General features: G+C 44.6%; 1 protein-coding gene across 1 annotated transcript; it reads left to right on the top strand.

The window, feature by feature from the left end:
- The first annotated feature begins 269 nt into the window (after positions 1-269).
- PLEK (pleckstrin) lies at positions 270-26,020 on the top strand. Its single transcript, XM_045008827.1, has 9 exons — positions 270-398; positions 5,628-5,783; positions 11,934-12,115; positions 15,350-15,441; positions 16,278-16,462; positions 18,344-18,448; positions 22,241-22,324; positions 24,478-24,547; positions 25,506-26,020. The coding sequence occupies exons 1-9, from the start codon at positions 351-353 to the stop codon at positions 25,643-25,645; spliced, it is 1,062 nt and encodes a 353-aa protein (XP_044864762.1). The 5' UTR covers positions 270-350; the 3' UTR covers positions 25,646-26,020.
- The last annotated feature ends 75 nt before the right edge of the window (positions 26,021-26,095 follow it).

The raw sequence follows: 26,095 nt of genomic DNA, 5'->3' as shown, positions 1-26,095 counted from the left end.
CATAAGCATGCAGCCAAATTTCAAATTCTTTGGATTTGTGTTTAGAATGTTCTATCCATTTTATAGGAATGTCCTTCTGTTTGGTGGCATTTTATTGCATTTGGACTTTTGCTAGATCTGCTCTCTACAGTACTGCAAAGAAAACCTATAAATAAACACACAGTTCTGCATTTCCCTATTCTAATCTCTTGACCCATAAGAGGAAATAGACTCGTTTTCATGTGATTAACAGACAGAGGAACTTACGACAAGTGACACAGCTGTAGAAAAGGCAGCCCACAAGAGCCTTTATTGTCAGACACGTTGCAACTGCCAGCACTGTCAGTACTGAAAAACGGATTGGCTTGAGCATGGAGAGAGAACCAAAGCGGATAAGAGAAGGCTACCTGGTTAAGAAGGTAGGTGGGCAATTCTAAACAGGCTAACATCAATTGAGCAGATGGGGAAACTTAATTTTGCTTTTAAAAAAAATGTTTTCTGTATTATTTTTCATGAAAAATGCAAGCAAGTGATCAACTAATTCCTCAAGCAGGGCATTAATTCAGCATTACTTACTTGTAACTATGTAGTAGCAACTGTATCTTCTCAAAAAGCAACAAAGAGTCCTGTGGCACCTTATAGACCAGGGGTTGGCAACCTTTCAGAAGTGGTGTGCCGAGTCTTCATTTATTCACTCTAATTTAAGGTTTTGCATGCCAGTAATACATTTTAATGTTTTTAGAAGGTCTCTTTCTATAAGTCTATAATATATAACTAAACTATTGTTGTATGGAAAGTAAATAAGGTTTTAAAAATGTTTAAGAAGCTTCTTTTAAAATTAAAATAAAATGCAGAGTCCTCTGGACCGGTGACCAGGACCTGGGCAGTGAGAGTGCCACTGAAAATCAGCTTGCGTGCTGCCTTTGGCACATGTGCCATAGGTTGCCTACCCCTGTTATAGACTAACAGAAGTATTGGAGCATAAGCTTTCGTAAGTGAATACCCACTTTGTCAGACGCGTCTGATGAAGTGGGTATTCACCCACGAAAGCTTATGCTCCAATACTTCTGTTGGTCCATAAGGTGCCACAGGACTCTTTGTCGCTTTTTACAGATCCAGACTAACACGGCTACCCCTCTGTCTTACTTTACAGTAGACTGAGAAGATATAGTATCAAACTCATTTTCTATGTATAATATGCATTTTATATGCATTAATGGAGCACTCTAAACACAGATCCAAAAAAATTTGGCTGAATGATCATGTCCAGTTTGAGGGCATATGACTGTATTATGACAATGAACTCAGCAATGTACCGTGTCATTGTTTAGTGTAAGACAGAAGGATCTTATGAACAACTTTCTATGTCATTACCTCTCTTATAGTGCTGATTTTTGGGGCTTTACATTGGGCTTAACCTCAGGTACACCCTGAGGTTAAAAGTTTTTCTGGGAAAGTGGACTCCTTTGTTACAAAGAAAAAAATGTAATGAAATGAACATACCCCACTGAGTCAAGTAAATGGGCTTCATGTGGGAAGCTTTTTGGGGAGCCGGTGAGATTGGACCCATTCCCCACCCCAGCCTGAAGGCAGGGAGTGGGGCCTAAGGCATAGCCTCAGCAGAGCAACTGGTCTGGAATAGCAGCTTCAGCACCTCTGAGCAGGGATTCTTGGCCATGGGATCCACATCATAAGGGCACACCTCTGCTAAAGTGCCCTTGCGAGATCAGAGTAGCTTAAAGCAGTTTAGTTAAGCAACTGTGCCCCCCTGAGAAACTCTGGCTAGATGATCTCTGCCCTGTGGCGCATCTCGGCTTCACAGGTCTTCAACCCAGGAGAAGAATTTGGGTCTGGTGGAGCCCCTAATCTGTGTGGGACCAGAGCTCTGCTCCCGGTGAACTGAGCTGCTGGGATGCTTCTTCTCCACCTCACCTTGGCTCTTTCATTTTTGTTGTAAATGTAAGAAAGTAAATACCTAAAGCAACCTTGAAGCAGCACTGTTAAAATCCTAAGGAGGCAGGGGGCCAGATTGATTGCTGGCAAAGCCAGTTTGCTATCCCCGTGGCACACAAGGTAGAGCAAGCAACCCATAATCTATACTCCACCAGAGGGCCTGGAGCTGGCCAATGCAGCACACTCAGTGGGTGGGGCCAGCTGGGGAATGGGTGGGGGCAGGACACCCAGGAAATGTGCTGATCCCATGGAAGTTCCAAGTAGTCTCCACCGGTGAGGAGTTTAGCTGCCCTTCCCTAGTGAAGGACAGCAGTGGTCCTTCTGCTTGCCATGTAAGAGGGGTGCATCTCCGCCTACGTTTAGCTGCTCCTGGGAGCACTGCAGGGCGCAAATAGCACTCCCTTGCATCTCGATGGGTAACTCAAGGCAAGAAAATCTTTCTGTTGGGCCAGTTGCCAGGGTATATCACTACTGGTCACCATACAGTAGACCCTCAGAGTTATGAAGATCTGGGGAATGGATATTGTTCGTAACTCTGAAATGTTCATAACTTTTGTTCTTTCAAAAGTTTACAGCTGACCATTGACTTAATACAGCTTTGAAACTTTACTATGTAGCAGAAAAACGCTGCTTTTAACCATCTTAATTTAAATGAAATAAGCACAGAAACAGTTTCCTGACCTTGTCAAATCTTTTTTTAAAGTTTCCCTTTATTTTTTCAGTAGTTCCTGTTTAACACAGTATTGTACAGTACTGTACAATACTGTACAGTATTTCCTTTTTTTGGGGTCTCTGTTGCCTGATTGCGTACTTCCGGTTCCAAGTGAGGTGTGTGGTGGATTGGTCAATTCATAACTCTGGTGTTCGTAGGACTTGTGCTGTATCCTAAAGACAGACAGTGAGAGATCTATTGTGCATCCCACGACAGAGCACCTTCAGCCAAGGAAATCGTAGCACTGGTTCACTCCTGATTTAATTTTGGGACAGCAAGCCCCCTATCTGTTTCATCTCTGACTTCTATGATCCTTTTCAATTGGGGCTTTTCAATAATGGCCTCCTAAAAAGTGAAGGCAAATATCTGTCCTCCCAAAGGTACAGGTGGGCCCTTCACATCCACAAGCAAATGGAGGATGTGCTCATGCCACCCTCCATCCCTCATTCCTTGCTATCAGCTATGAATACTGTTGTGGGCCAGAGCCTCAGCTGGCATAAGCTGGCATGGCCCCATTGACATCAGTGCCAGTTTACACCAGCCAAGGACTGGCCCTGTATCTTGAAGTTTGGTAGTGTAGAAGTTGTGAATTTCTGTGGGTTCTACCATTCCAGCAGAAGAGAATAATCATTTTCTATCATTCAATGCTACAGATGTTAAAGAAAGGAGAAGTTCTATTAGGAGGAAGTTGCAGGAGACTGTTACATGAACTGTTTTTCAAGCTGCTATTCATCTTGCAGGGATATTTGAGAAACAACCATCTTAACTGTGGTCTTTGGGTAACTGAAAGAATTCTCTTAAGTTTCAAGAGACTGTGGGCCAAATCCAGCTTGCCTTTATCACCTGAGTAGTCACAGACAAGAAGAATTTTGTCTTCTCTGTGTTTGCTGACTATGGACCTGAGTCTGATATTCTTACTCACATTAAACTGCTTGCTGTGCAAGTAGCCCCATTGTGTAAGAGGAGCAGATTTTGGTCTTTGCCAAACACTACGGTCATTTGCTTATAAGTAAAAGTACTGGGGTTGGCACCACTTTGAGTGAAGATATGACAGTGGCCAAAAGGCCACTCAAAGTCATGGATCTTAACTCTGCATCCTAATTTGACTCTAATTTATTCCCCGTCCAAAAAATCAGCCAGCAGGTCAATTTGGCTCTTTACACAATGACTAAATTCTCGCTACTTATTTATATTAGCCAGAATTTGGTGGCCTGTTTCATTCTTTTTTTTGTAGATCTCTGGGGAGCCTGGACTGAGAGAGCAGCCCACACAAGGGCTATTATTTGAGCCATAGCTGTCCATACCAGGAACATGTTGCTTCTGCAGCAGAGTACTGGATGTGGAAGAAAGTCCCATTGTCAGCAGGCACAGAAAGTCCCATGATAATCAGCTCCCCCTCCGCTATGGAACATCATGTCTGATTCAGAGTTCAGCAAGCTTTCTGAGGGCTAGGGTGGGCAGGGGAGGGGAGGGTGTTATGTTGGAATGCTTTGTTTTAAAAGAAATTCTTGTCCAATCCGCTGCCACAGACTCACAACATTTAAATGAGGCAGCACAACATGCAAACGCACCCTCCACGCAGCAGGGTGGACTCTCTGCCTCACACTGCACAAAGGAAGTGGAAGCCTCCCCTGAGCCTCCCCCCGGTGTGGGTGTGATCTGTGTCTTGGGGTCTATCTGTGGCAGTGACTCAAGCTTTGCCTCAGGGCCAGACTGCAAACAACAAGCTATAGGCTCCTCTTCAAAGAGACTAAAGCCAACTTTTTCAAAAGCAGCCTGTGATTTCGTGCACTTAATTTTTGGGTTTCCATCTTCAGTGGGAGCTGTGGGAGCCCATCTGCAAATCAGACCCTGGGTGTCTCAAGTTGGGCGCTCAGGCATCTCTACTCAGTGGTCACTTTTGAAAAGCTGGAGAGCCATGTCTGCCAGACAACCTAGCCTGCAACAGTGATAGGGGCCTATACAATTCCAGGATTGATTTTTAAAGTCCATACAACACCCGATCTTGCACTGTGAGAATCAATGAGAGTTTTGCCATTGATTTCAATGTACGTTAGACCAGGCCCTCGATAATCGTCCAAACTTCTAGTTACAAATCACACATCATCGTTGTGCGTTAGTATTGGGAAATAGAGCTTTAAAAGCTGAACTAAAACCTGGGAGCCAAATATTCCTCTTCTTTTAATATGGTCAGATGAAATTTCCTTTTCCGGTGATGGTTTGGGTACAACAAAAGTGACAAAATATTGCTAATGGTTAAGCAATAACAAGTGGGGCCGGGCTAGCTGAGTAATTCATGTCTGTTTCTGGGCAAACGACAGTTTTCAAAGCTGGGTGACTCAAGACCAGCACCTAAATCCAGATTTAGGTAAATGATTTTCCAGAGATGCTCAGCTCCAGCAACGTCTCTGGGTATTGTGGGTGCTCAGCATCTCTGAAGATCCATCCACAGAGGCGTTGATCCTGCCAGGTGCTGAACGCCCTCCCTATCACTGTCTTCAATGGGAACTGAGAAGCAACAGCAATTTGTATTATTAATTATTATTATTCCTTATTATCTGTCTTATTGTAGCACCCAAGTGCCCTTGTCATAGACCGTGCTTACAATCTTGTAGCATCAAGCCTTCATTTCAGTGCCTAAACTGTAAACCAGCCAGGGGTGGACATTTTGAACGCTGCTTAAAGTATTGCAAAAAATAGCATCTGAAGAAAGGCATTGGTCTGTGTGATAAAATCTCACGGATACAGGGAAAAAATGCAGGTTGGCTTGTTGGATGCAATTTTGGAGAAGCATGTTAGTGGGATTACAGGGAGGAGGAAATAATGGTTGTAGAAAGAGAACAATTAATGGATTTAAAATGGAGAAAGTGATGGGGGTTCTGATAGATCTGCCTTGGAAGGGCATTTAAAAGTGTCTCTTTCTAGAAGGTCAAATCCTGAATGAAGAAAATGTAATATAACTGGGTTATTTGATCTAATGCAGGGAAGTATGTTTAACACCTGGAAGCCAATGTGGGTAGTGCTCCTAGATGATGGAATTGAATTCTATAAGAAGAAGATTGACAACAGTCCCAAAGGAATGATCCCCCTGAAAGGAAGCTCTATCAATAGCCCATGTCAGGATTTTGGCAAAAGGATGGTAAGTATTTTTTACAGCCACTGAATAATAATTTATATATATGAAATGTACACAGCACTTTTTCATCTGTAGATCTCAAAGCATTTTACAGTCTTTAGCTTCACAATCCTGCAAATGAGTCAGGAAAAAGATCTTGGAGTCATCATGGATAGTTCTCTGAAGACGTGCAGTGTGCAGTGGCGGTCAAAAAAGCAAATAGGATGTTAGGAATCGTTAAAAAGGGTATAGAGAATAAGATGGAGAATATATTATTGCCCTTATATAAATCAATGGTACGCTCACATCTTGAATACTGTGTACAGATGTGGTCTCCTCATCTCAAAAAAGATATACTGGCACTAGAAAAGGTTCAGAGAAGGGCAACTAAAATGATTAGGGGTTTGGAGAGGGTCCCATATGAGGAAAGATTAAAGAGGCTAGGACTCTTCAGTTTGGAAAAGAGGAGACTAAGGCGGGATATGATAGAGGTATATAAAATCATGAGTGATGTGAAGAAAGTGGATAAGGAAAAGTTATTTACTTGTTCTCATAATACAAGAACTAGGGGTCACCAAATGAAATTAATAGGCAGCAGGTTTAAAACAAATAAAAGGAAGTTCTTCACGCAGCACACATCAACTTGGGGAACTCCTTGCCTGAGGAGGTTGTGAAGGCTAGGACTATAACAGTGTTTAAAAGAGAACTGGATAAATTCATGGTGGTGAAGTCCATTAATGGCTATTAGCCAGGATGGGTAAGAAATGGTGTCCCTAGCCTCTGTTTGTCAGAGGGTGGAGATGGATGGCAGGAGAGAGATCACTTGATCATTGCCTGTTAGGTTCACTCCCTCTGGGACACCTGGCATTGGCCACTGTCGGTAGACAGGATACTGGGCTAGATGGACCTTTGGTCTGACCTGGTATGGCCATTCTTATGTTCTTATGCTGTGAGGTAGGGCAGTGCTGTTATCCCCATTGTACAGATGGGGAACTGAGGCACAGAGAAGCTAAGTGACATGTCCAAAGTCACACAGTAAATCTGTGGTGGAGTAGGGAATTGAACCTAGGTCTAGCAAGGTCTAGGCTAGTGTTCTAACAACTGGGCCCTCCTTCCTCCCTAGATGGCTGACAAAATGTTTCATGATATTCCTTTGGGCAATAAAATGTTACAAGGCTATGTTATTTTGGCTGTGATTTTGTCACATCTCACAAGCTCATTAAGCAGGGTTGGGCCTGCTCAGTATGTGAATGGGAGACGTTAGAGGAAAACTCAGGATGCTGCAAGAAGTAATGCAGGTGATTCAGTGGTCTGAATGTGTACTGAAGTGATGCTGACACCTAGGCCGCATCTACACTATGAGCTAGAGGTGTGATTCCCCTGCTCATGTCCACGTACAAGCCCACCTCAAACTGGTGTGCATGTACTCTGCTCAGCTGTGCTTCTGCTGCTGCTACCCATGCTACCATGGCAACGCTGCTATTTATGCTTGTGATAGCTTGATGTGTGTATGAGCAGGCGAATCATCCCCGCCCCCCGCAGCTTGTAATGTAGACGTAGCTTTACGGTGAAGGGGGCACTCTGCTGCTGGAGGTGTCGTCTCTCTGACTGAATGTGAAACAAGTCTCCAGTAGCTATAAAAGACCCTAAGGGTCTTTTTTAAGAGCAGGAGTATTATAAATTAATTATTGCTAAAGAGACATGGCTGATATACCAGCTACCTGAAACAGAAGGGAGAGAAAGGGGTTTTTCCTCATGGGTAGAGGTGTGATTTGGGTGCCCGTGAGAAGCATTGTGAACTCTCCACCTTCCAGTATAATTGATTGAGAAGTCATCTTTTCTGCTGTTTGTCCCCAAAGGTTTGCCATTCGTGCACTATGGCTTAGTGACAGACTGAATTTTTAATTGGCTTTAGCCGGATCACCTGCTTTTCAAATAGGAGAGAAAGCCAGACAGTCTGAAAATGTAATAACTGGTTGCACATATGACTAGAGAACAGGATGGGAGTGTTAGAAAAGATCGAAATTAATTAATGAGCATCAGAGAGAAGAGAAAATAATGGATCCTGGCATGTATGGCTTTTTAATGGTTCGTTCTGCTGCTTTAAATCTGTGTTTTTGGATTAGCACTAACATTTTCTCCATTGGCACAACTCCACATCTTCTACCAGGAGGTACTGAAATGGTGAGTTATAGCTCACAAGGGAAACTGAGTTCATGCCCAGTGCAGATATTATAGTGCCATGCTAGAAGCTACATGGTCTCTCCTGCTTTAGGGACATACATGTTTGCAGAATGAATGGTGTGTTCAGGGCCAGATCCAAAGGCCACTGACGTCAAAAGGAATCTTTCCACTGATTTCCCTGGGCTTCGGCTCAGACCCTCAGTGATAGTAAGCATGCTGCCTGGATTTCATCTGCTCTGTCCAGAAAGCATGAGTCCTGCGATTGCATGGATAGCCCTTGAGGTGTTTACTCAATTTGTTTCTCAGTCCTTCCTCAGGCAAAGCCCTAGTCTAGTCACTGAGAGTTTGCCTGAGAATGAATGGAAGAAAAATTAGTGAGGATTTGGGCCATTGTACATAAAATGTCCTGGTCAGGACCTGATCCAAAGCCAGTGGGATTCTTTCCATTGACTTCCTGGCCCCTAAATCAGCCAGAGCTTGTGGTAGCTTTGCAGAGCAGCTCACAGAGGGCATCCCAGGATGAAATCTGACACTATTCAAATAGCTAAATAAACAACAAAGGGCCAGATTGCACACCCTTTACTCACCAGAGCAGTACCAGCTATTCTTATAAGTAGCTGCTTACCAATATGATCAAAAGTTAATCATCTGGCTATAAATCTTTAGTGCTCCAAATGCAACACTTTGGAGAACGTGCATTTTGTAGCTTTATTATCCATAAAAAGAATTGGAACAGCGCTGAGTTTCCCCTCCAATATTTCAGCCTTTGCCTAATTCCAATTGGCTACATGCATTTATATTTTCTGTGTGAATCACAGCACAACGGCTGATGACTCTGCTTGCATCTACTCACTTCAGACAGCTGATGCTTAGGTGATTTTTGAAAACACTTTGGTTGTCCCTGAATCCCCCAAACTGCTGTAAGTAATGGAATGAGTTTGTTCTGATTCCCAACTTATACCAACTTCAAGTCAAGTTCTATTCAGTAGGGCCCAATTCAGAACAGCACATAAGCCTGTGCTTAAGTGTATGCAGGTGCTTATGTCTCAGGGACTTCTATTCAGCTGTCCTGAATAGACACGCTTTCCTGAATCAGCGCCTAGAAAGATGAAATCCATTGATTAACTTCAGTAGCTTAGCAGCACACTTTATTTTTTTTTCAGTTTATTGATCCTTTATTGGCATTTGCCAATATGTGAAAGGAAAAATCTGCCCTGAATGAAGTTTTACCATGTGCTTTGAGATTTTATATCATAGAAATATGAAATTGTAGGACTGGAAGGGACCTCGAGAGGTCATCTAGTCCCGTCCGCTGCACTCATGGCAGAACTAAATAGTATCTAGACCAGTGGTTCTCAACCTGGGATCTGGGACCCCTGGGGGGCCACAAGCAGGTTTCAGGGGGTCTGCCAAGAATGGCCAGTATGAGACTCTTAGGGCCCGGGGCAGAAAGCCAAAGCCCCACTAGTTAGGAATGTACCGTGGGGGCCCTGAGCCCCACCACCATGGGCTGAAGCTGAAGCCTGAGCAACTTAACTTCTCGGTGCCCTCTGTGATGTGGGGTCCCAGGCAACTGCCCTGCTTGCTACCCCCTAATGTCGGCCCTGGATTTTATATGCAGAAAAACAGTTGTTGTGGCACAGCTGGGCCATGGAGGTTTTATAGCATGTTCAGGGGAGCGGGGCTCAGAAAGAAAAAGGTTGAGAACCCCGGATCTAGGCCATCCCAGGTACTCCTTCACCACTATTGACAATCCTGGTTTATTCGCACATTGTTTCTTATAGTGGTGCTATCTCTGCTGTTTCTCTTCTTTCAAAGTTATAGCAAATTTTTCTTCGTTGCTTTCTTATGAGAGGGTTTATCACTACTGACAGTCTGGGAAATAATTTTTTCATCCTCCTTCATACTTTATACACTGGAGTAGAAAATGTCTGTTTCAAACTCTCAGCTGTTTAGTCTGTTGAACAGCTGTGCCTCTCTGGGATTACACCGGGTACATTGAGTCTCCTAGCTTTCTCCTCCAGGTTATGGTAATTGATTCTCTATTTGGTAAGAGCCTGTCTTAACTTGGTATGTTATACCGTGGTGTGCTAGTTTGCTAGCGTGGCTTTTCCATACAGGGATCTGTAGCAGTCTAGCTTGTTGGGTTTTTTTTGACATGTACTGTATATTGCTGTTGGGATGTGGCTGTTTGTTCCACTGCTCTGGAGGTGAGTACTTTGAGACCTGGGAGTGATGTCATATAGGAGAGGATTATGTTTTTGTTTGGATTTAGGGCTTGTCTACACTTCAAAAGCAACAGCGGCACTGCTGCAGCACTTCAGTGTAGACATGACCTACTCCGATGGGAGGGAGTCTCCCATCGGTGTAGGTAATCCACCTTCCTGAGAGGCAGCGGCTAGGTCATTTACATGTGTAGATTTCAGTGGATTACATTGGTAGATGTGGATTTATTATAGCATTTACTATAGTATATTAATTTCATTTCAGTGGATTCACTACACTTAGCTGTTAGATGTGCAGTTTTCAGTCTGTACTTTTCTTTTCGAAGGCATACAGTACTGCCTGCTCATTAATGTAACAAAGTTTCATGTAGATGGTTATTAATAAATCTGATTGAGCACCCATTGTATTTACTCTGTAATTAGGGTGACCAGACAGCAAATGTGAAAAACTGGGACAGGGGGTTGAGGGTAATAGGAGCCTATATCAGAAAAAGACCCAAAAATCGGGACTGTCCCTCTAAAATCAGGACATCTGGTCACCCAATCTGTAGTTAAATTATGGGAAACCAGATTTTAGAGAAAATGGAAACTGATGAAATGCCTACAGAATATTGCTGGATGATCATCAGGTTAATATCTCTTGGGAACATTGACCAGAATAAATATTTAAATTGATCAATTAAACAATCCACTCTTGAGTTTTTTCAAACTGATGTTATTACTTCTACCTAACTCTGCTTTAAGGAGATCTATTCTCTCTTTGATGTGACACCTAAGTAACTATATAGTAACTGCAGGGCCGGCTCCAGGGGTTTTGCCGCCCAAAGCAGCCAAAAAAAAAAAAAAATGCCGCGATCGCGATCTGCGACAATTCAGCGGGAGGTCCTTCGCTCTGACCGGGAGCGAGGGACCCTCCGCCGAATTGCCGCTGAATACCTGAACATGCCACCCCGCTCCAGAGTGGCCACCCCAAGCACCTGCTTGCTAAGCTGGTGCCTGGAGCCGGCCCTGAGTAACTGCATTAAAAATTAGCCCTACACGTTCCTAAAGGCAGATAAAAGTCTAGGGCAAAAACTGCTTTTGCTGTTAATGAGCTATTCACGGTGGGGAGTGTGAAACGAGGCTGGCTGTGTAGAGGGTCCCTGGGCAATCCTGCCTGCGCAGGCTCAGGGGAATATGTTCTGTTGCACATCTTTCTGCTCCTTTCAAAAGGCACCATATTTCTACTACCGTTATTTCCTGCTAATAGCACATAATATTGAAGGTCAGGACCTGATAATTCCTTATGGAAGCAAACGATGGGCCTGATCCAAAGCCCATTGACCCAAATGGGAGTCTTCCCACTGAGGTCGATGTGCTCGCGATAAGGCCCCATGTCTCCTGGGGCTGTGATGCGCTGGTGGGCATGCTAGAGAAACCCTCCATCTGGTACTCAAAGGGGTGTTAGTCTGGAATCTTCTCCAGCTACTTTATAGATGCACAGGGTGGTGGGGAAGGATTTCTCTGCACCTGACTAGTTATTTCAGTACTGCATAACCTGGCTCTGGTAAGAATGTCAGGAATATTCAGTCTATAACAGTACAAGGAGCTGATTACTTGCACTGTGTGCTTGGCTATCTCTTCAGAGCGTTTCTGCTTTAATCCTGTGTTCAGGACACTGTAAGTAGCTCCTGCTACAGGAGTTTGTACAGTTTGTTGATGCTTGTGTAATTGTAACCCACTGGTTACATAAAGACACCTTTAAAAATCCTTATTCTTGTTATAGTTTGTCTTCAAGCTCACCACAGCCAAACAACAGGACCATTTTTTCCAAGCCGCCTACCTTGAGGAGAGAGATGCCTGGGTGCGGGATATCAGGAAGGCTATTCAGTGCATCGAAGGAGGCCAAAGGTTCGCCAGAAAATCCACCAGAAAGTCCATCAGGCTGCCTGAAACAATCAATCTGAGGTCTGGTATAATGCATCTCTTCCCCCATTCCCTTCCGTCAGCAGGGAGTAGACAGTAGAGTCAGATAATGTAACATCAACCTGAGCTCTTTGGAAGGGATTCACTACCATGTAGGCAAGACTGGTCTTCTGTCTCCCTGACCTGCAACTGTAATTGCTGAAGACCATCTCCTAGGCAATAAAGCTCACTGGAGGGTCATTTCTAAATCATAATGAGACTAAAACATACGTACAGTAGCCACTGAAACATAAGTAACATGCACATGTAGCGTCCCAAAGCAATGCTAAAACCTTTCCAGGGAATAGGATGCATGGCAAGCAGCTCTATTTTGCATGCTGCAATGCGAGAGCCAAAGCTAATTTCAAATGAAATGAATTACACTTGCCTGAAGGTCAGGGGCAGCTCTAGGTATTTTGCTGCCCCAAGCATGGCAGGCAGGCTGCCTTCGGCGGCTTGCCTTCGAGAGGTCCCCGGTCCTGCGGATTCGGCGGCACGCCTACGGGAGGTCCACCGAAGCTGCGGGACCAGCGGACCCTCCACAGGCATGCCGCCGAAGGCAACCTGCCTGCTGCCCTCGCGGCGACTGGCAGAGCGCCCCCCATGGCTTGCTGCCCCAGGCACGCGCTTGGCGTGCTGGTGCCTGGAGCCGCCCCTGCTGAAGGTTCAAGTAACGATAGAATTAACAAGGACCACACAGTTGTCTACTTTACAGCTGTAGGCATCAGCTGAGCAAAGCCTAGAAAAGGAGTCTAGGTGATAGAATGTAATGGTCCTTCATAGTTTTTTCCATTATTAAAATAGACCATAACTTTGAAAATAACTTATTAATATTATTTACATTGTCTAGCACCTAGCCCTCTGAATTGGGTCCGGGGCCATGGCGCTAGGCTCTGTAACACACAGAGTAAATGACAGTCCCTGCCCCAAAGAACTTACAAATGAAAGGGTGAAATCTTGGCCCTTTTGAAGTCAATGACAAAACTCCCGTTGAGGCCAATGGCCCCTAAAAAACAAGATGTAGCAGGTGGATGACCCAAAGAAGTGTGCAGCGGGATGGGGAAGGGGAAGATGGGGAATAATGATCATAAAAATTATAATAATTAAAAGGTGTATTTAGACTTGATTATTAATCATAACCTGTAGGCTCATATTTTTACAAGCGGCCAGTGGTTTTATGTGCCTCGGTTTTTGGGAGCCCAGCTTGGAGACACTTTGAAGGGGCCCAATTTTCAGAAAGGGCTGCGCACCTGCCAGCGGAAAATCAGGCATCTTTCAAGGTGTTTCAGCAGTGGAGGCACTCAAAATCACTAGTCACTTTTAAAAATCTTGGCTTTAAAGGAATCTGCTGGCTTAGTCAGGTTGCCACTGATTTGGGCTCTGGTGATGTGGTCTCTGCCTGCTGCTGGACACTAGCCACTGAGTTCATTTATACGTGTACGTTGCATTATGGGCCTTTTCAAACTCTGGTTAAGAGTGCACCATAATGTACTGTGGTAGCCTACATGCCTCTGAACTGTGAGGATGGCACTTAGCTTGTGATAAGTTAACGATGGATAGGGAATTGTCATGGCAGGGGACAAGAAAGAAGGAGGTGCTTTGCACTGGGTGAAGAGGGAGCCACTTCTGGGAAAGGAGAAAGCCAGAGGCGGCAGAGATGTCAAGAGAACTGGAGTAATAGGAATAGAGAACAAGGAAAGGAGAGGACATGGTGACTAGATATTCCTCTGGCCAGTTCCACTGCAACTGGGGCAAAATTCAGATTCCATTGAAATTAGCCATGGGGACTGCACTACTAAAGCAGGATAATTCCAGTTAACCTTATTTTCTGATCAACCTAATCATGTAATGTTTCATATGGTATGTTTTACATGCCCAAACAGATTAATTAAGCTCTAGCAGCCGATGATGATTGTGAGAGTAAGACATAGGAAAAAGGAAGGTGTTTCTGCATCTCTGGTTCCTTGCTTATTAATCTCCCTGGCACAGCTATCTTTAGTTTAGTCTTTACAGTTTATCTAACAACCAAGCCAAAGCATAAAGCACTGCATAAATGGACTAGCAATTAGAGTTGGTTGGAACATTTTCAAAGTACTGATTTCAACAATTTTTTTGATGGGAAGTTTTCTGAGGTCCAAGGTGGATGCACCATTCACTTCAGGGGGTGGGGGAAAGGAAGGAGGGAGAGAGAGAGAGAGACCTAAATCAAAATCCTAATGTTTCAATACTATTCCATTTTGCAAAAATGTTCAAACGTTTTGTTTCCATGCGGAACATTCTCCAGCCTGCTCTCTTAGCAATACTTTCCAGACTAAGTGGCCTGTCAGAGAACCCAAATCTAGTGAAAAGTAAAAGATATGCGAAGGCAAGGAAACATGGCATCCATTTGTTAATGTTTAGAAAACTAAGGGAAACGGGTTTTGTCTCAGAAGATGATCTTCCAGAAAAAATTAAATACAAGGTGCTGTCTGCTGTGCTGAGGATATTCTTTGGTGGGAGACAAAATTGCACACGGCCCAATCCTGAACTTAGGCTAACTTCAGGTGGCTTCAGTGGGAGATTTGTCTGACAAAGGACTGAATAACAACTGAACAGGAACCTCAGGACTTGGCCCAGAGAATTTAATTTCCTCTGCTAGCGGGCTGGCTCTACACCTCAGGGGCCTCAAGCAATGGAGCTATCTAGGGCATGTCAAAAGGTGCTCTGGAGGAGGGAAATCAGACCATGAGTTGCTGAGGCTATTGCAGGGCCTTCTAAAGCATGAGGATTCTGTCATTAAATCAGATTCATAAAGTTCTTGCTCCTCCAGTTCCCAGACAGGACAGGAAGAAGTTGTAGGAGGAACTTAATACAAGGAGGGATGTCCAGGAAGGAGGCCATTCTAGCTTTGCTACAGGGCTTGGAGCGTGTTGTGTCTCTGCTCACACTATCGATTCCCCATTTTGTTCTGTCGCCCAAATGGAATCTTGAGCCTTGTGGACTTTCCTGTCCAGGCCAGCTGCTGAAGACAGCCCAAGAATCAGATTGTGAGCTGGGGAGGCCTCCAAAAGTACCAGGCTCCCTGCAGTCATTTGTCTTCCTTGGGCTTAAGCCAAGTAAGCTGTTGTGTTGGAGAGGCAACCGTGCCAAGAGAACGTGAGGCACTTCCCCAGTACAGAGTGAGCACTGCATTATTACGCCAAAGAGTTAAAAGCTGCCTAGTTCCTAACAATTCCCATGGTTCCTTTTTACACACAGCGCCTTGTATCTCTCAATGAAGGACTCCGACAAAGGAGTAAAAGAACTGAAGCTGGAAAAAGACAAGAAAGTGTTCAATCACTGCTTTACAGGTAACAAGCGCTTGTTCCCCATTTGCCATTTACAGTGCTCCAGGCAATGAAATATACAGTAGGGCTCAACTCATGACACTTCGGGTGTACACCACAGCATCTCTGAGCTGTGTAGGGCCCAGCCAGAGCCATATAAAATTCAGAGAAGAACAACTGGTGGAAGCTTTCTCTATCAATAGAAAGTGGGTTTCTGTAGTGTTCAGAAGCATCTGCCATAGGCCAGGTAGGAGGTGGTTACAGATCGAACAGATTGTGCCTGTTTTAAAATGTGATCAGAGAGATGAAAAAATTGAAACAGCTCGTTTCATCCACAGTGTCATGAAATCCTTAAGGCCACTGAAATATTCTTAAAGGGGTACTGTGCGGTATTGGCTCTAATCAGCAAAACTACCCTGTGAGTAGGCAGGGCTCCCATCCTGCTCCAAGACAAAGTCTATAATGTGCTGGAAAGGGTCAAAACTCACCCCCACCCTGAGGTACTGTTTTATTAGCAAAGTAACTCCAAAGAATCTCTTTCCCCAGGCTTGGCTATTCCTAGGATTCCTCACTTAGGACTCATCAGCTCCACCCTGCCTCCCCTGACTAGTCCCACTTCCTTTCTGTCTAATGAGCTACCCTTGCCACCATGAGTCAGCTGGTCAGCACTAACGGTGCGGCTCAGCAAGAGTATGCTGCCACGTACCCAGGTTAGCCTGTCATGTTTGTCGTTTGAAATATCAGATTCATGAACATAGAGAGCAGGCCAATCGCCTCTGTATACTTAACAGGTCTTGTCATGGTTATTTTCTTGGATAACGGCTGTTAATACACATCTCGTTTTATTATCTTGTTACTAGGCAGTTGTGTGATTGATTGGCTAGTGTCGAACAACGCTATCCGAAATCGCAAGGAGGGTCTCATGCTAGCCTCTTCCCTATTAAATGAAGGCTACCTGCAGGCAGCTGGGGACACTTCCAAGAGCGCTGCCGAAGGATTGACGGACACCCCCTTCCTTGATTTACCTGATGCTTATTACTACTTTGTGAGTATGTTCTTCTATCTTCCAAAGTTTGAACATGGGCTTCCAGACTTACTGCTGTCCTCAGTCCCACGAATCCTGGGAAAGTGACTATGTAGAGATGGAGGGCTATGTTTATTATCTCTCTCTCAGTGGCTTCCAGAATGAAATTGCCCAATATAAAGGTTTTTTTTTTTTTAAATGGTTGTCCTAGCAGCCAGTTCAGAAAACTCAATCTGAGACCTGAAAGTCAAGCTGGGTTCTTTCTGACTTACACATCCTCACCCGTAATAGAAATACTGCCACTGGAACTTAGCTAACAATTCTGCTGATGATACACAAGCCTGAGAAGAATCCCGTTAACTGATCACAGGGCTGGACTTGCTCTGGAGTTTCTCAGAGGAGTGAAGTGTTACAAAGTGATTTTTGTCAGTAAAGTCCCCGGACATGACTCAGTCGACAGAAGGAGCAGGTCGCACCCAATCTTTACCAGGCAGGAAAGCTTCATTCTTTAATATTTTGTTTCCACTTAGCTTGGATCATCTCAGATGAGCTAGGTTGGTAACCATACATTTGATGGATTTAATTTAATAGGGTACTTCAGACATAAGCTGGTTATCTGAAAAGCATGAAATACCACTCATGTTAGACAAATGTTTAAAGTCATTTGGTGTACTGAGTCACATATACAAATTATTGTTTCTATTAAATAATGTTATTTAAAAGCTCTTACTCCTATAAGTTGTATTTACGCTGATCACATCTGTGGTGGAAAGCTTGACATCAATAAGAGTTTTGTCTGAGTAAGGACTGTGGATTTGGGCCATTAATTCATTTATTCTCATAAAGTGCCTATGAGGTAGGGCTTTTTACAGATGGGGAAACTGAGGCAGAAAAGTTGTGTCTTGCCTAAGGCAATGTTAGCAGTCAAATTCCTGGCTCCCAGGCCTGTGTTTGGACCACACCTGTCTCACACTGTTGCATTCTGTTTCAGCTTTTTTTCCAGTTCTATTACACGCAAGTAGGTCGGGGCATCAAGAAAGCCCGGTATCACAACATGTCAGCATTTAACTTGCCATTGCATGAAGTACAACATGTAATTGTTATCTATGAGCCACATAACTCTATTGCTCTGCAATTGCATCTTTTGAATTGTGCAATATTTCAGTAAATTGCATCACACGGATCTGATTGCAGGGTTGCTGTGGAACTTGCAAATATTTCAGGCATCTGGAGAGAGTTAAGTCAGTGCTGGCTTCAAAACCCCACAGAGGGAATAGAAAAGTGAAGAATATGGACCCCAGTGGCCAGTTCTTGTTGGTGGAAAGGGGGTTAAGCTGAGGCAGCCGCATTCCCTGCTTTTTCCAAATTTCATGAATGCCCGTGGAGGAGGGAATGGGCATGGCTGGGTAGTGGAGCCAGGCGATGGTAGCTGTCACTGGCATCCTTCCTTCTCAAGCCTGAAGGAAATTGGCTATGTCAGCACTTACATGAGTTCCACTCTGCACACTGAAAGTCATTGTAAGGGAAGGTTTGGAGCAGACACTGGTTGGAATGGTGGGAGCCTTATTGTCATAGGGAAAGAAAGGGGTCAACAGGGAGTAGTGTACGGGCACTGAGACGCAGAACAAAGCTCCAGCTTTCTCCAAATGTCCTGAGATCCCACAGAGAACCTGGCCCTATGCCCGTTTGGCCCCCACATTCAATGGGTGACTCTGTGGGAACTCTGCTGGCTGAAACTCAGAGTTTCTTGGCTTTTCTGGGAGATTTTCCAGAGGAAGGGTTGTTTTGGCTTCATGGCTAGCAAATAATAAGCCAAGCACAAGCTGACCTCCTTTCAGTAGGAAAACTACCCCCAGCATCACGTGGTTACTGAAGGTTGTCCTTTTCCTCGTGTTCATACAGGCAGACAGTGGGTTCTTCTGTGAAGGGAATTCTAGTGATGATGACGTGGTCTTGAAGGAAGAGTTCAGAGGCACAGTGGTCAAACAGGGCTGTTTACTGAAGCAGGTCAGTATTTCACTCGTTCTGCTGTTTTACAACAGGAATGAAGTCAACGAAATACAAGAATAAAATATATCCGGCAGCTTCTCAAGAGCTTGGAGCTAAGCTGGGCCACCTGAATGTAACACGTTATGAGTGTGTGTTACAGACCCCCCCTCTGTGTCAATCCACAGAAAATATGAGTTAGGCTAGCCCAGGGGTCGGCAACCTTTGGCACGCGGCCTGCCAGGGTAAGCATCCTGGTGGGCCGGCTGGTTTGTTTACCTGCCATGTCTGCAGATTTGGCTAATCGCGGCTCCCACTGGCCGAGGTTCACCGCTCCAGGCCAATGGGGGCTGCGGGAAGCGGTGCGGGCCGAGGGACATACTGGCCACTGCTTCCTGCAGCCCCCATTGGCCTGGAGTGGCGAACCGCGGCCAGTGGGAGCCGCAATCGGCCAAACCTGCGGACGCGGCAGGTACGCGAACCTGCCCAGCCGACCAGGGTGCTTACGCCGGCGGGCCACGTGCCAAAGGTTGCCGATCCCTGGGCTAGCCCCTAGCAACAGTGCTTTAGCTCAGGCTGTAGCAGTTTGTGCTTTTAGCTTTGGAGAACTCTGGTTCCATCTCCAGTGTGTTGGCAAAGGTGGTGGCTGTTACATGAGTACTTAGCAGCTGAGATCATTCTCAGAATGTTCTTGAACCTCCTCACTTTGTACAAAGATGCTTTCTGCTGAGAGTCACTGGTACTTTTGTCCAAGTTACCAAGGTTTGCTGCTGTTATTTACATGACAGTAGTTCCTAGAGGCCCAATCAAATTCGGGGCCCCATCATGCGAGGTGGTATAAATACACCTAGAGAGGCACAGATCCTGCCTCCAAAAGTTGATAATCTAAAGAGACAAGACAGGCAAACTGCGCGAGGAGTAGCCACAGCTGGTTAGTAAAACACATGGGACTAGAACCCAGGTTTCCAGTCTCGTTATGCAGCACTGTACCTACTAGACCACACTGCCTTGCAAACTGGGGGGGAATCATATCCCAGCTCTGCTAGAGATTTCCTATGTGTCCCTAGACAAGCCATTTACTTGATGCCCCTCTCTGAAAGGGAGACAATAACTTTCCCCGGGATACCTTCCTTTCTATACACAATATACAACCTAATTACAATAGCTTTTCATAGAATTATGGAATCATAGAACTGGAAGGGACCTCGAGAGGTCATCTAGTCCAGTCCCCTGCACTCAAGGCAGGGCTAAGTATTATCTAGACTATCCCTGATGGGTGTTTGTCCAACCTGCTCTTAAAAATCCCCAGTGGTGGAGATTCCACAACCTCTGTAGGCAACTTATTCCAGTGCTTAGCCACTCCGACAGTTAGGAAGTTTTTCCTAATGTCCAACCTAAACCGTCCTTGCTGCAATTTAAGCCCATTGCTTCTTGTCCTATTCTCAGAGGTTAAGAAGAACAATTTTTCTCCCTCCTCCTTGTAACAACCTTTTCCTTATGACACCCCTGAAGGAAGACGACGGCAATCAGAATACTAGCAGAACAGTCAGGGAGGATCAGGGTTCTTCAGTGACATTAACACGGTGCAGCAGCACAATGTGACAAGAGACACCAGGGTGGGAGTAAGATATTAGGTATTGATCACCCCCAGATAACTGACTGAAACCAAAAATCTTAGTTTGGCCAACGTTTAAAATATGATACCCTGTCCTGGAGCAATGTGACATGCTCCATACCTCTATGCAAGCCCATGCACATTTCAAAGGAAGATGATGTGATATTTAGTCATAGAAATGGGTAAGCCAAATAAGTTCCAAGGAGTGGGCTTTGGTGGGGCTGCAGGTAGGGTAAGTAGCCAGTGGTTCTAGGAGTGACCTAGCATTATCAGAAGCCATGGAACGTAGACGCTAGAACTGTACAGATCTGTTACATCCTCCACCCCCTCTGGGCATGCAGGTTTAGCTGCTACAAAGTCGTTCATAGCAATATCCTTTGAGACACTGAGGCCCTGATGTTGCAATGAACTCCCTGGGGGCAGACCACAGCACCCACTCAGAGCCCCATTGACTTCACTGAGGCTTTGTGCAGATGAACCAAGGGACGCACCCCACCCATGTACCATGTACAGTATTCACTACTGACTTGGACTCCTTATACAGTCCATGGGTGGCGTACCCGAGCCCACTTATCCACTGACACTTTAAAAACTCCCGCACCCCAATCTGGATCTATGCTGGTTATGTGATACGTATGTATCTCTTCACCCTTGCAACCGATACCTGTAATCCCTCATAACTCAAGCCTGACCCCAGATGTACAGGACCTTCCCTCTTAACTTGTGTCTATTCAATTTTAAACATTAACTTTAATAAAATTTTTAATTCTGCCCACACAGAGCTCATTGCAGTATCAAGTTTTAGGTACTAGAGTGGTGGACTCTATAAAAAACAGAAAGATAGGTAGTTGGATATCATTGCTGGGTGGTATAATGCCTCTTCTTTGTCTAGGAACAGTCCCTAGTCCCCTCTCCGGAGGAACTGAGACAGAAATGCCCCTTTATTGTCACCTTTTCTGCTCCCTAGTTCTATTTGGTGTTTAGATCACATGATGACGGGTGTTGTGATGATGATGATAATGAATGCATAGATAACATGGATACACTACTTGAAGATCTGAGTCTGTGAATGATGCCACAAATCATCTGCAGGGAGCCTGAGTACTTATTGGCCATGTCATTTGTATGCCTCCTGTTAAACTGCATCCACTATTTAAATATCAGAGGGGTAGCCTTGTTAGTCTGGATCTGTAAAAGCAGCAAAGAATCCTGTGGCACCTTATAGACTAACAGACGTATTGGAGCATGAGCTTTCATGGGTGAATACCCACTTTGTCGGATGCAAGTCTATTTAAAGGGATGTGACTATTTAAAGGGATGTGACTCTTCACCCATTTCTGCCATTATTCACTTCCCCGCACCCACCACTGTTGGCCCATATCTAGTGAGTAAAGAACTTCCTTGTGAACAGCAATAGTTACTTGAGAAACTGAAATATTTTTGAAATAGCAGGAGGAAATGATGCCTGACAGCCCCTTTTGACTAATATTAGTCTGGTTTTGATCATCCCACTCAAAGTTACTGTAGACTGTGAAAGGCCACCGTTTCTGAGTGTTGCTGCTTCTGCCTTGAATGGCTGTTTTTCAAGACAGTAGTTATGGTAAAAATGCTGATCTATTTTAAGTGGATAATAGGATCTATGTGTGTGACTTTGTTATTGTACAGGCAGGAAAACCAGCTACCAAATTAGATATTGAGTAAGAATATGGACTGTATAAGGAGTCCAAGTCAGTAGTGAATACTGTACATGGTACATGGGTGGGGTGCGTCCCTTGGTTCGTCTGCACAAAGCCTCAGTGAAGTCAATGGGGTTCTGAGTGGATGCTGTGGTCTGCCCCCAGGGAGTTCATTGCAACATCAGGGCCTCAGTGTCTCAAAGGATATTGCTATGAACGACTTTGTAGCAGCTAAACCTGCATGCCCAGAGAGGATGGAGGATGTAACAGATCTGTACAGTTCTAGTGTCTACGTTCCACGGCTTCTGATAATGCTAGGTCACTCCTAGGTTCCAAATTCACATAGGTGCCTAATTCACATAGGTGCTTTTGAAAACATTATCTAATGTAAGTTCCTTCATTGAAGGCACCCCTATATCAAGGCCAAAACATTAGTTTGTCAGCTATATTTTCCTATTCTTATGTGTCTGATTCCTTTTAAACAAAGCAGAATATTAGGTGACTTTTTGTAAATTTGCTTAGGGGCATCGGAGGAAAAACTGGAAAGTGAGAAAGTTTATCCTAAGAGAGGACCCTGCATATCTTCACTACTATGATCCTGCTGGGGTGAGTGATTTTATCCATATTTTTACCAGCATCATTCAAGAGCTTCTTAAAGACCTGATCTCCAGCTGGACTGGTGAATGGAATGTTCCTTTGCGAGTGTTTGGGCAGCATGTGTGTATGGGGGAAGTACTTTTGCCACTTCTAACTGTAGCTGTTCTCTAGATAAGCAAAGAAAGTCAGGCTCTACATGTGCTGGGTGGGCATGGCTGAGTGAAAGTTTCTGGACCTGGGAAAGAGGCGTCCATGAGTGCCAATCTGTGCTTCCCTGCATCTGTCCTTTTAGCCAGTGATTAATTACATTAACAGTACTGTCAGGCTGTCTGCAGTGGTTCATGACTGGGAGTGCCAACCTCAGGGCAGATTGTGATAAATGGACACTTACCCCCAAAATCACAAAATATTAAGATTGTTCCCAGTCCCCAGAGACGAGTCACTAATCCCAGATCAATTTGTACCTGAGATCCCACACCCACGCTGATAGCTAGTCTTATAGCAAACTAATTAAGGATTTATTAACTATGAGAAAGAAATGAGTTATTTACATATTTGTGCTTATATGTTGCCTGCTTCAGTGAGTTACAATCTTAGGTTCAAAAAGGTGACAGAGATGCAGTAATCTGTCCACTGAATGTCGTTTAGGGCTAACCCAGGTTGATCCTGGGGATATCTGCTTTTGTTTCTCAGCTCCAGCCCTTGTGAAAGTCCAGACAGCAAGGAGATAACCAGTCCTTCTTGTGAGCATTTAGATATGCCCTTCCCCCAGAGTTCAAAGTGATGGGACAAGCATTCCGGCATGTAACTTCTTCATGGGTGGATGGGGCAATCAACAACATTTTTGTCTTAAAATGGCCTATTTAGTCTTGATCATCCTTCTTGAAGGGCAGGGAATACACTCTTCCTGCCTAGGTTCACAGATTCAGAGGAGGCATTCTTACAATTATAAAGAAAAACGTTCAGATTACCTTATAGCAAGGGATACAGACATTACAAGTAAGATTAATGCATGAAGCAATTTACAAGCATTTTATAGAGTCTAAACACATTGCTGTAAGTCTAACACCTAACTTGAACAATACTAAGATACAGGTGAGCTGGTCTAGTTTCTAGCTATGAATTCGTCAGTGCTCAGCTGATGCCTACAGCCTTGGCAAGAGCTGGCACCTGAATTATCAGCGTCACAAATACACCTTTGTTTACACGCCCAGACTAGATTAAAATCTGTTAGGCCATAAAAACAAGTTAATCAAATACAGTCAGCCTTTTTATTGTTATATTTTCTGTGTTAGCCTGAGCCAGGATACTTTGTCTCTTGTATAATTACAGTGGGACAAATTCTTCCCAAATATAAGTAGGTGCCTCGATGGAGCTGCACCTGCTTACATCAGGGATTAATTTGGCTCCCGGGGCTCAATGCTTCCCTGCATCTGAGCTCAGTGCGGGGGTGGGTCCAGTAAGGTGCCAGTTATGTCTGTTTGATCCTATGCTGGCCAAGCCCTAGTGGTGTCAGGGTGGCCTAGAGCCAGTGAAGATCGGCATAGAGGAGTTTTGCTCTGCCACACCCCCAGTGCACTGCCAACCCCTTTGCTAGAATGGGCCTGTGTTAGGGCACAAGAGCTGCTTCTTTCAGGTTTGTGCCAGCAGAAATTTTCTCTCCACAAGGAGAATTCTCCCCTGGCCACTTGCCGCCACAGTCCTGAGCTGCACAGAGTGTAAACAAGAATCTGGCCTAGCATGTCTGTGGTGGTGGTTGTCCTTCTGTAGAGAAGGACTTTTTGGAACAAGCCCCCTTCTCAAACAATGTTGAGTGGAACTGCATCTGCTGGCTGAATGTTGCAGGTGCGTTGCTTCTATTTGTTGAAGGGCCCAGTCAATCCAGATCTTGCATTTTGTACAAATCTCCACGCTCTTCTTGCACACTGAGCTCAGAATGGATCCTCCAAAATATCTAGCGGAGCCAAAGTCTTTCCCCCATCCACACGCAGATTTGCCCTGTCCCACTGTGCCCATTTCTCATCGATCTGTGCCATACTTTTGAATCATACATCCCTGCTTCCAGTGAAGAGCTCCAGTCAGACATATCTGGACAGTTTTAGAAGCAGATGTGTTGGATTTTAAACCATGCCAATGACTGTTTTGTTTGGCATTCCTGTCAGGGAGAAGATCCACTTGGAGCGATTCACTTGAGGGGTTGCGTGGTGACAGCTGTTGAAGACATACCAGATGGTAAGGAAACACACACAAACAGCAGTGTGGTGTTTGCAGTACACATACACATCTAGATGTAGTCATACAACATCCTGGCTCAGAAATAAGCCATTCATAATTCATCATGAATGGATCAGGTCAGCAGCGTTACTCCCAGCACTGGGTCTCCACAGCTATGCTGATTTGTCTGCAGTGAAGAAAGACTGAGCTATAGGGAGTTAGGGAAATGCATATTTTGTCATATGCTTAGGCTAACTCTACTTGGCTTCTGTGGTGAGGTAATCTGCACAAGGCCCCATGAACTTCAGGGTTACTGCAGGCCATGACTCTGGAGTGGAGGTGTTGTAGCAAGAGGGGTTATGCTAAGAAGCAGTCAGTCAATCTATACCTCATACTCTCTTCTGAAATCAGGGGAAATGCTCACAGGGGACAAACCACCATAGTTGATCCTGCAAGGACTAACATTATCAGCCACTCCATAAGTCTTCCTCTCCTTTGAGGGATGGATTCTTTGTAACAAAGCAAGGCTGGCTATTGGGTACTTGACTCCTGAGAGAGCTGTTCTGCCATGGGTGAAGGATGCATGGAGGCATCGCAATCTGGGGTGGTTTGAGCTTCCTTTCTTTGCAGATAGCTGTGCTCGGCTGATTTTGGAGGCTGCACTGAGCCCACACCACAGATGTGACTTGTGGGAGGGTTGGATGTAGCCCTTAGCACACATTGATAAATGTGTCACTGTCATTCTATAGTGTTGGTAGTTCCTGTTCCTGATTCCACAGGGGGAGGCTTCTATTCATGGATGTGATTTTTTGGTATTTGAGAAGTCTCTCTTAGTAATGGCAAAGTCAGTGATAATGGTAGCAGGAAGGAAATCCCAGCATGGTTTTAGAAGCAGAAATGCTGTACACGTGGGCTAAAATGTCTCCATTCACTTCTGTAATTTGCTACTTTTTTCCCTCCCCCCACCCCCCTTTAGCCAGGAAGCATGACGTTGACACCAACCTGTTTGAAATCATCACAGCAAATGAAGTCCACTATTTTTTGCAAGCAGCCACACCTGTGGAGCGTACAGAATGGATCAAAGCAATTCAAGTTGTTTCTAGGACTGGGAAATGAAGACCAGCCTCCAGCAAAGAAAACCAAACTGAGAGCTCCTAGCAAAAGGGAATTTTAACATGTAGCCCAGGGAAGTGATTTCATCCATAGTCTCCTCTCCCTAATGCTTGTGGGTAGAATGGGCAGTTTCATGTCTGTCTTGGCTACTAACAAACTAATGAACTCTCCACTATTGTAACCAAGAGATTTTACTAATTTATAGTATAAAATGTGTCTTGCTAACTTGTGTTTCTTTGTAATTATTAGCGCATCCTGTGAAGGTAACACCTTGGGCCTTCTTTTGCTCATATTTAAGATGGTGAGAGTTTTGTCATTAACTTAGTTGAGCACAAGATCACGCCACTCATGTAAATAAAAGTAACTCAAACTGTCAGATATCAGCATCCTTTTGTTATTCACCTACATTCCAATGTCTTCAAGTAAGCTACATCTACACCGCACCAACATTTG

This window comes from Mauremys mutica, chromosome 3 (genome assembly GCF_020497125.1).
Source record: "Mauremys mutica isolate MM-2020 ecotype Southern chromosome 3, ASM2049712v1, whole genome shotgun sequence".
Lineage (NCBI taxonomy): Eukaryota > Metazoa > Chordata > Testudines > Geoemydidae > Mauremys > Mauremys mutica.
The sequence above is the reverse complement of the archived record's forward strand: the minus strand, read 5'-3'. Positions and strand labels throughout refer to the sequence as shown.

Coding starts and splice junctions, on each gene's coding strand:
- PLEK (XM_045008827.1), top strand. CDS start 351: ATGGAGAGAGAACCAAAGCGGATAAGAGAAGGCTACCTGGTTAAGAAG. Junction 12,116..15,349: donor CCTGAAACAATCAATCTGAG/GTCTGGTATAAT, acceptor TTTTACACACAG/CGCCTTGTATCTCTCAATGA. Junction 22,325..24,477: donor ACTACTATGATCCTGCTGGG/GTGAGTGATTTT, acceptor CATTCCTGTCAG/GGAGAAGATCCACTTGGAGC.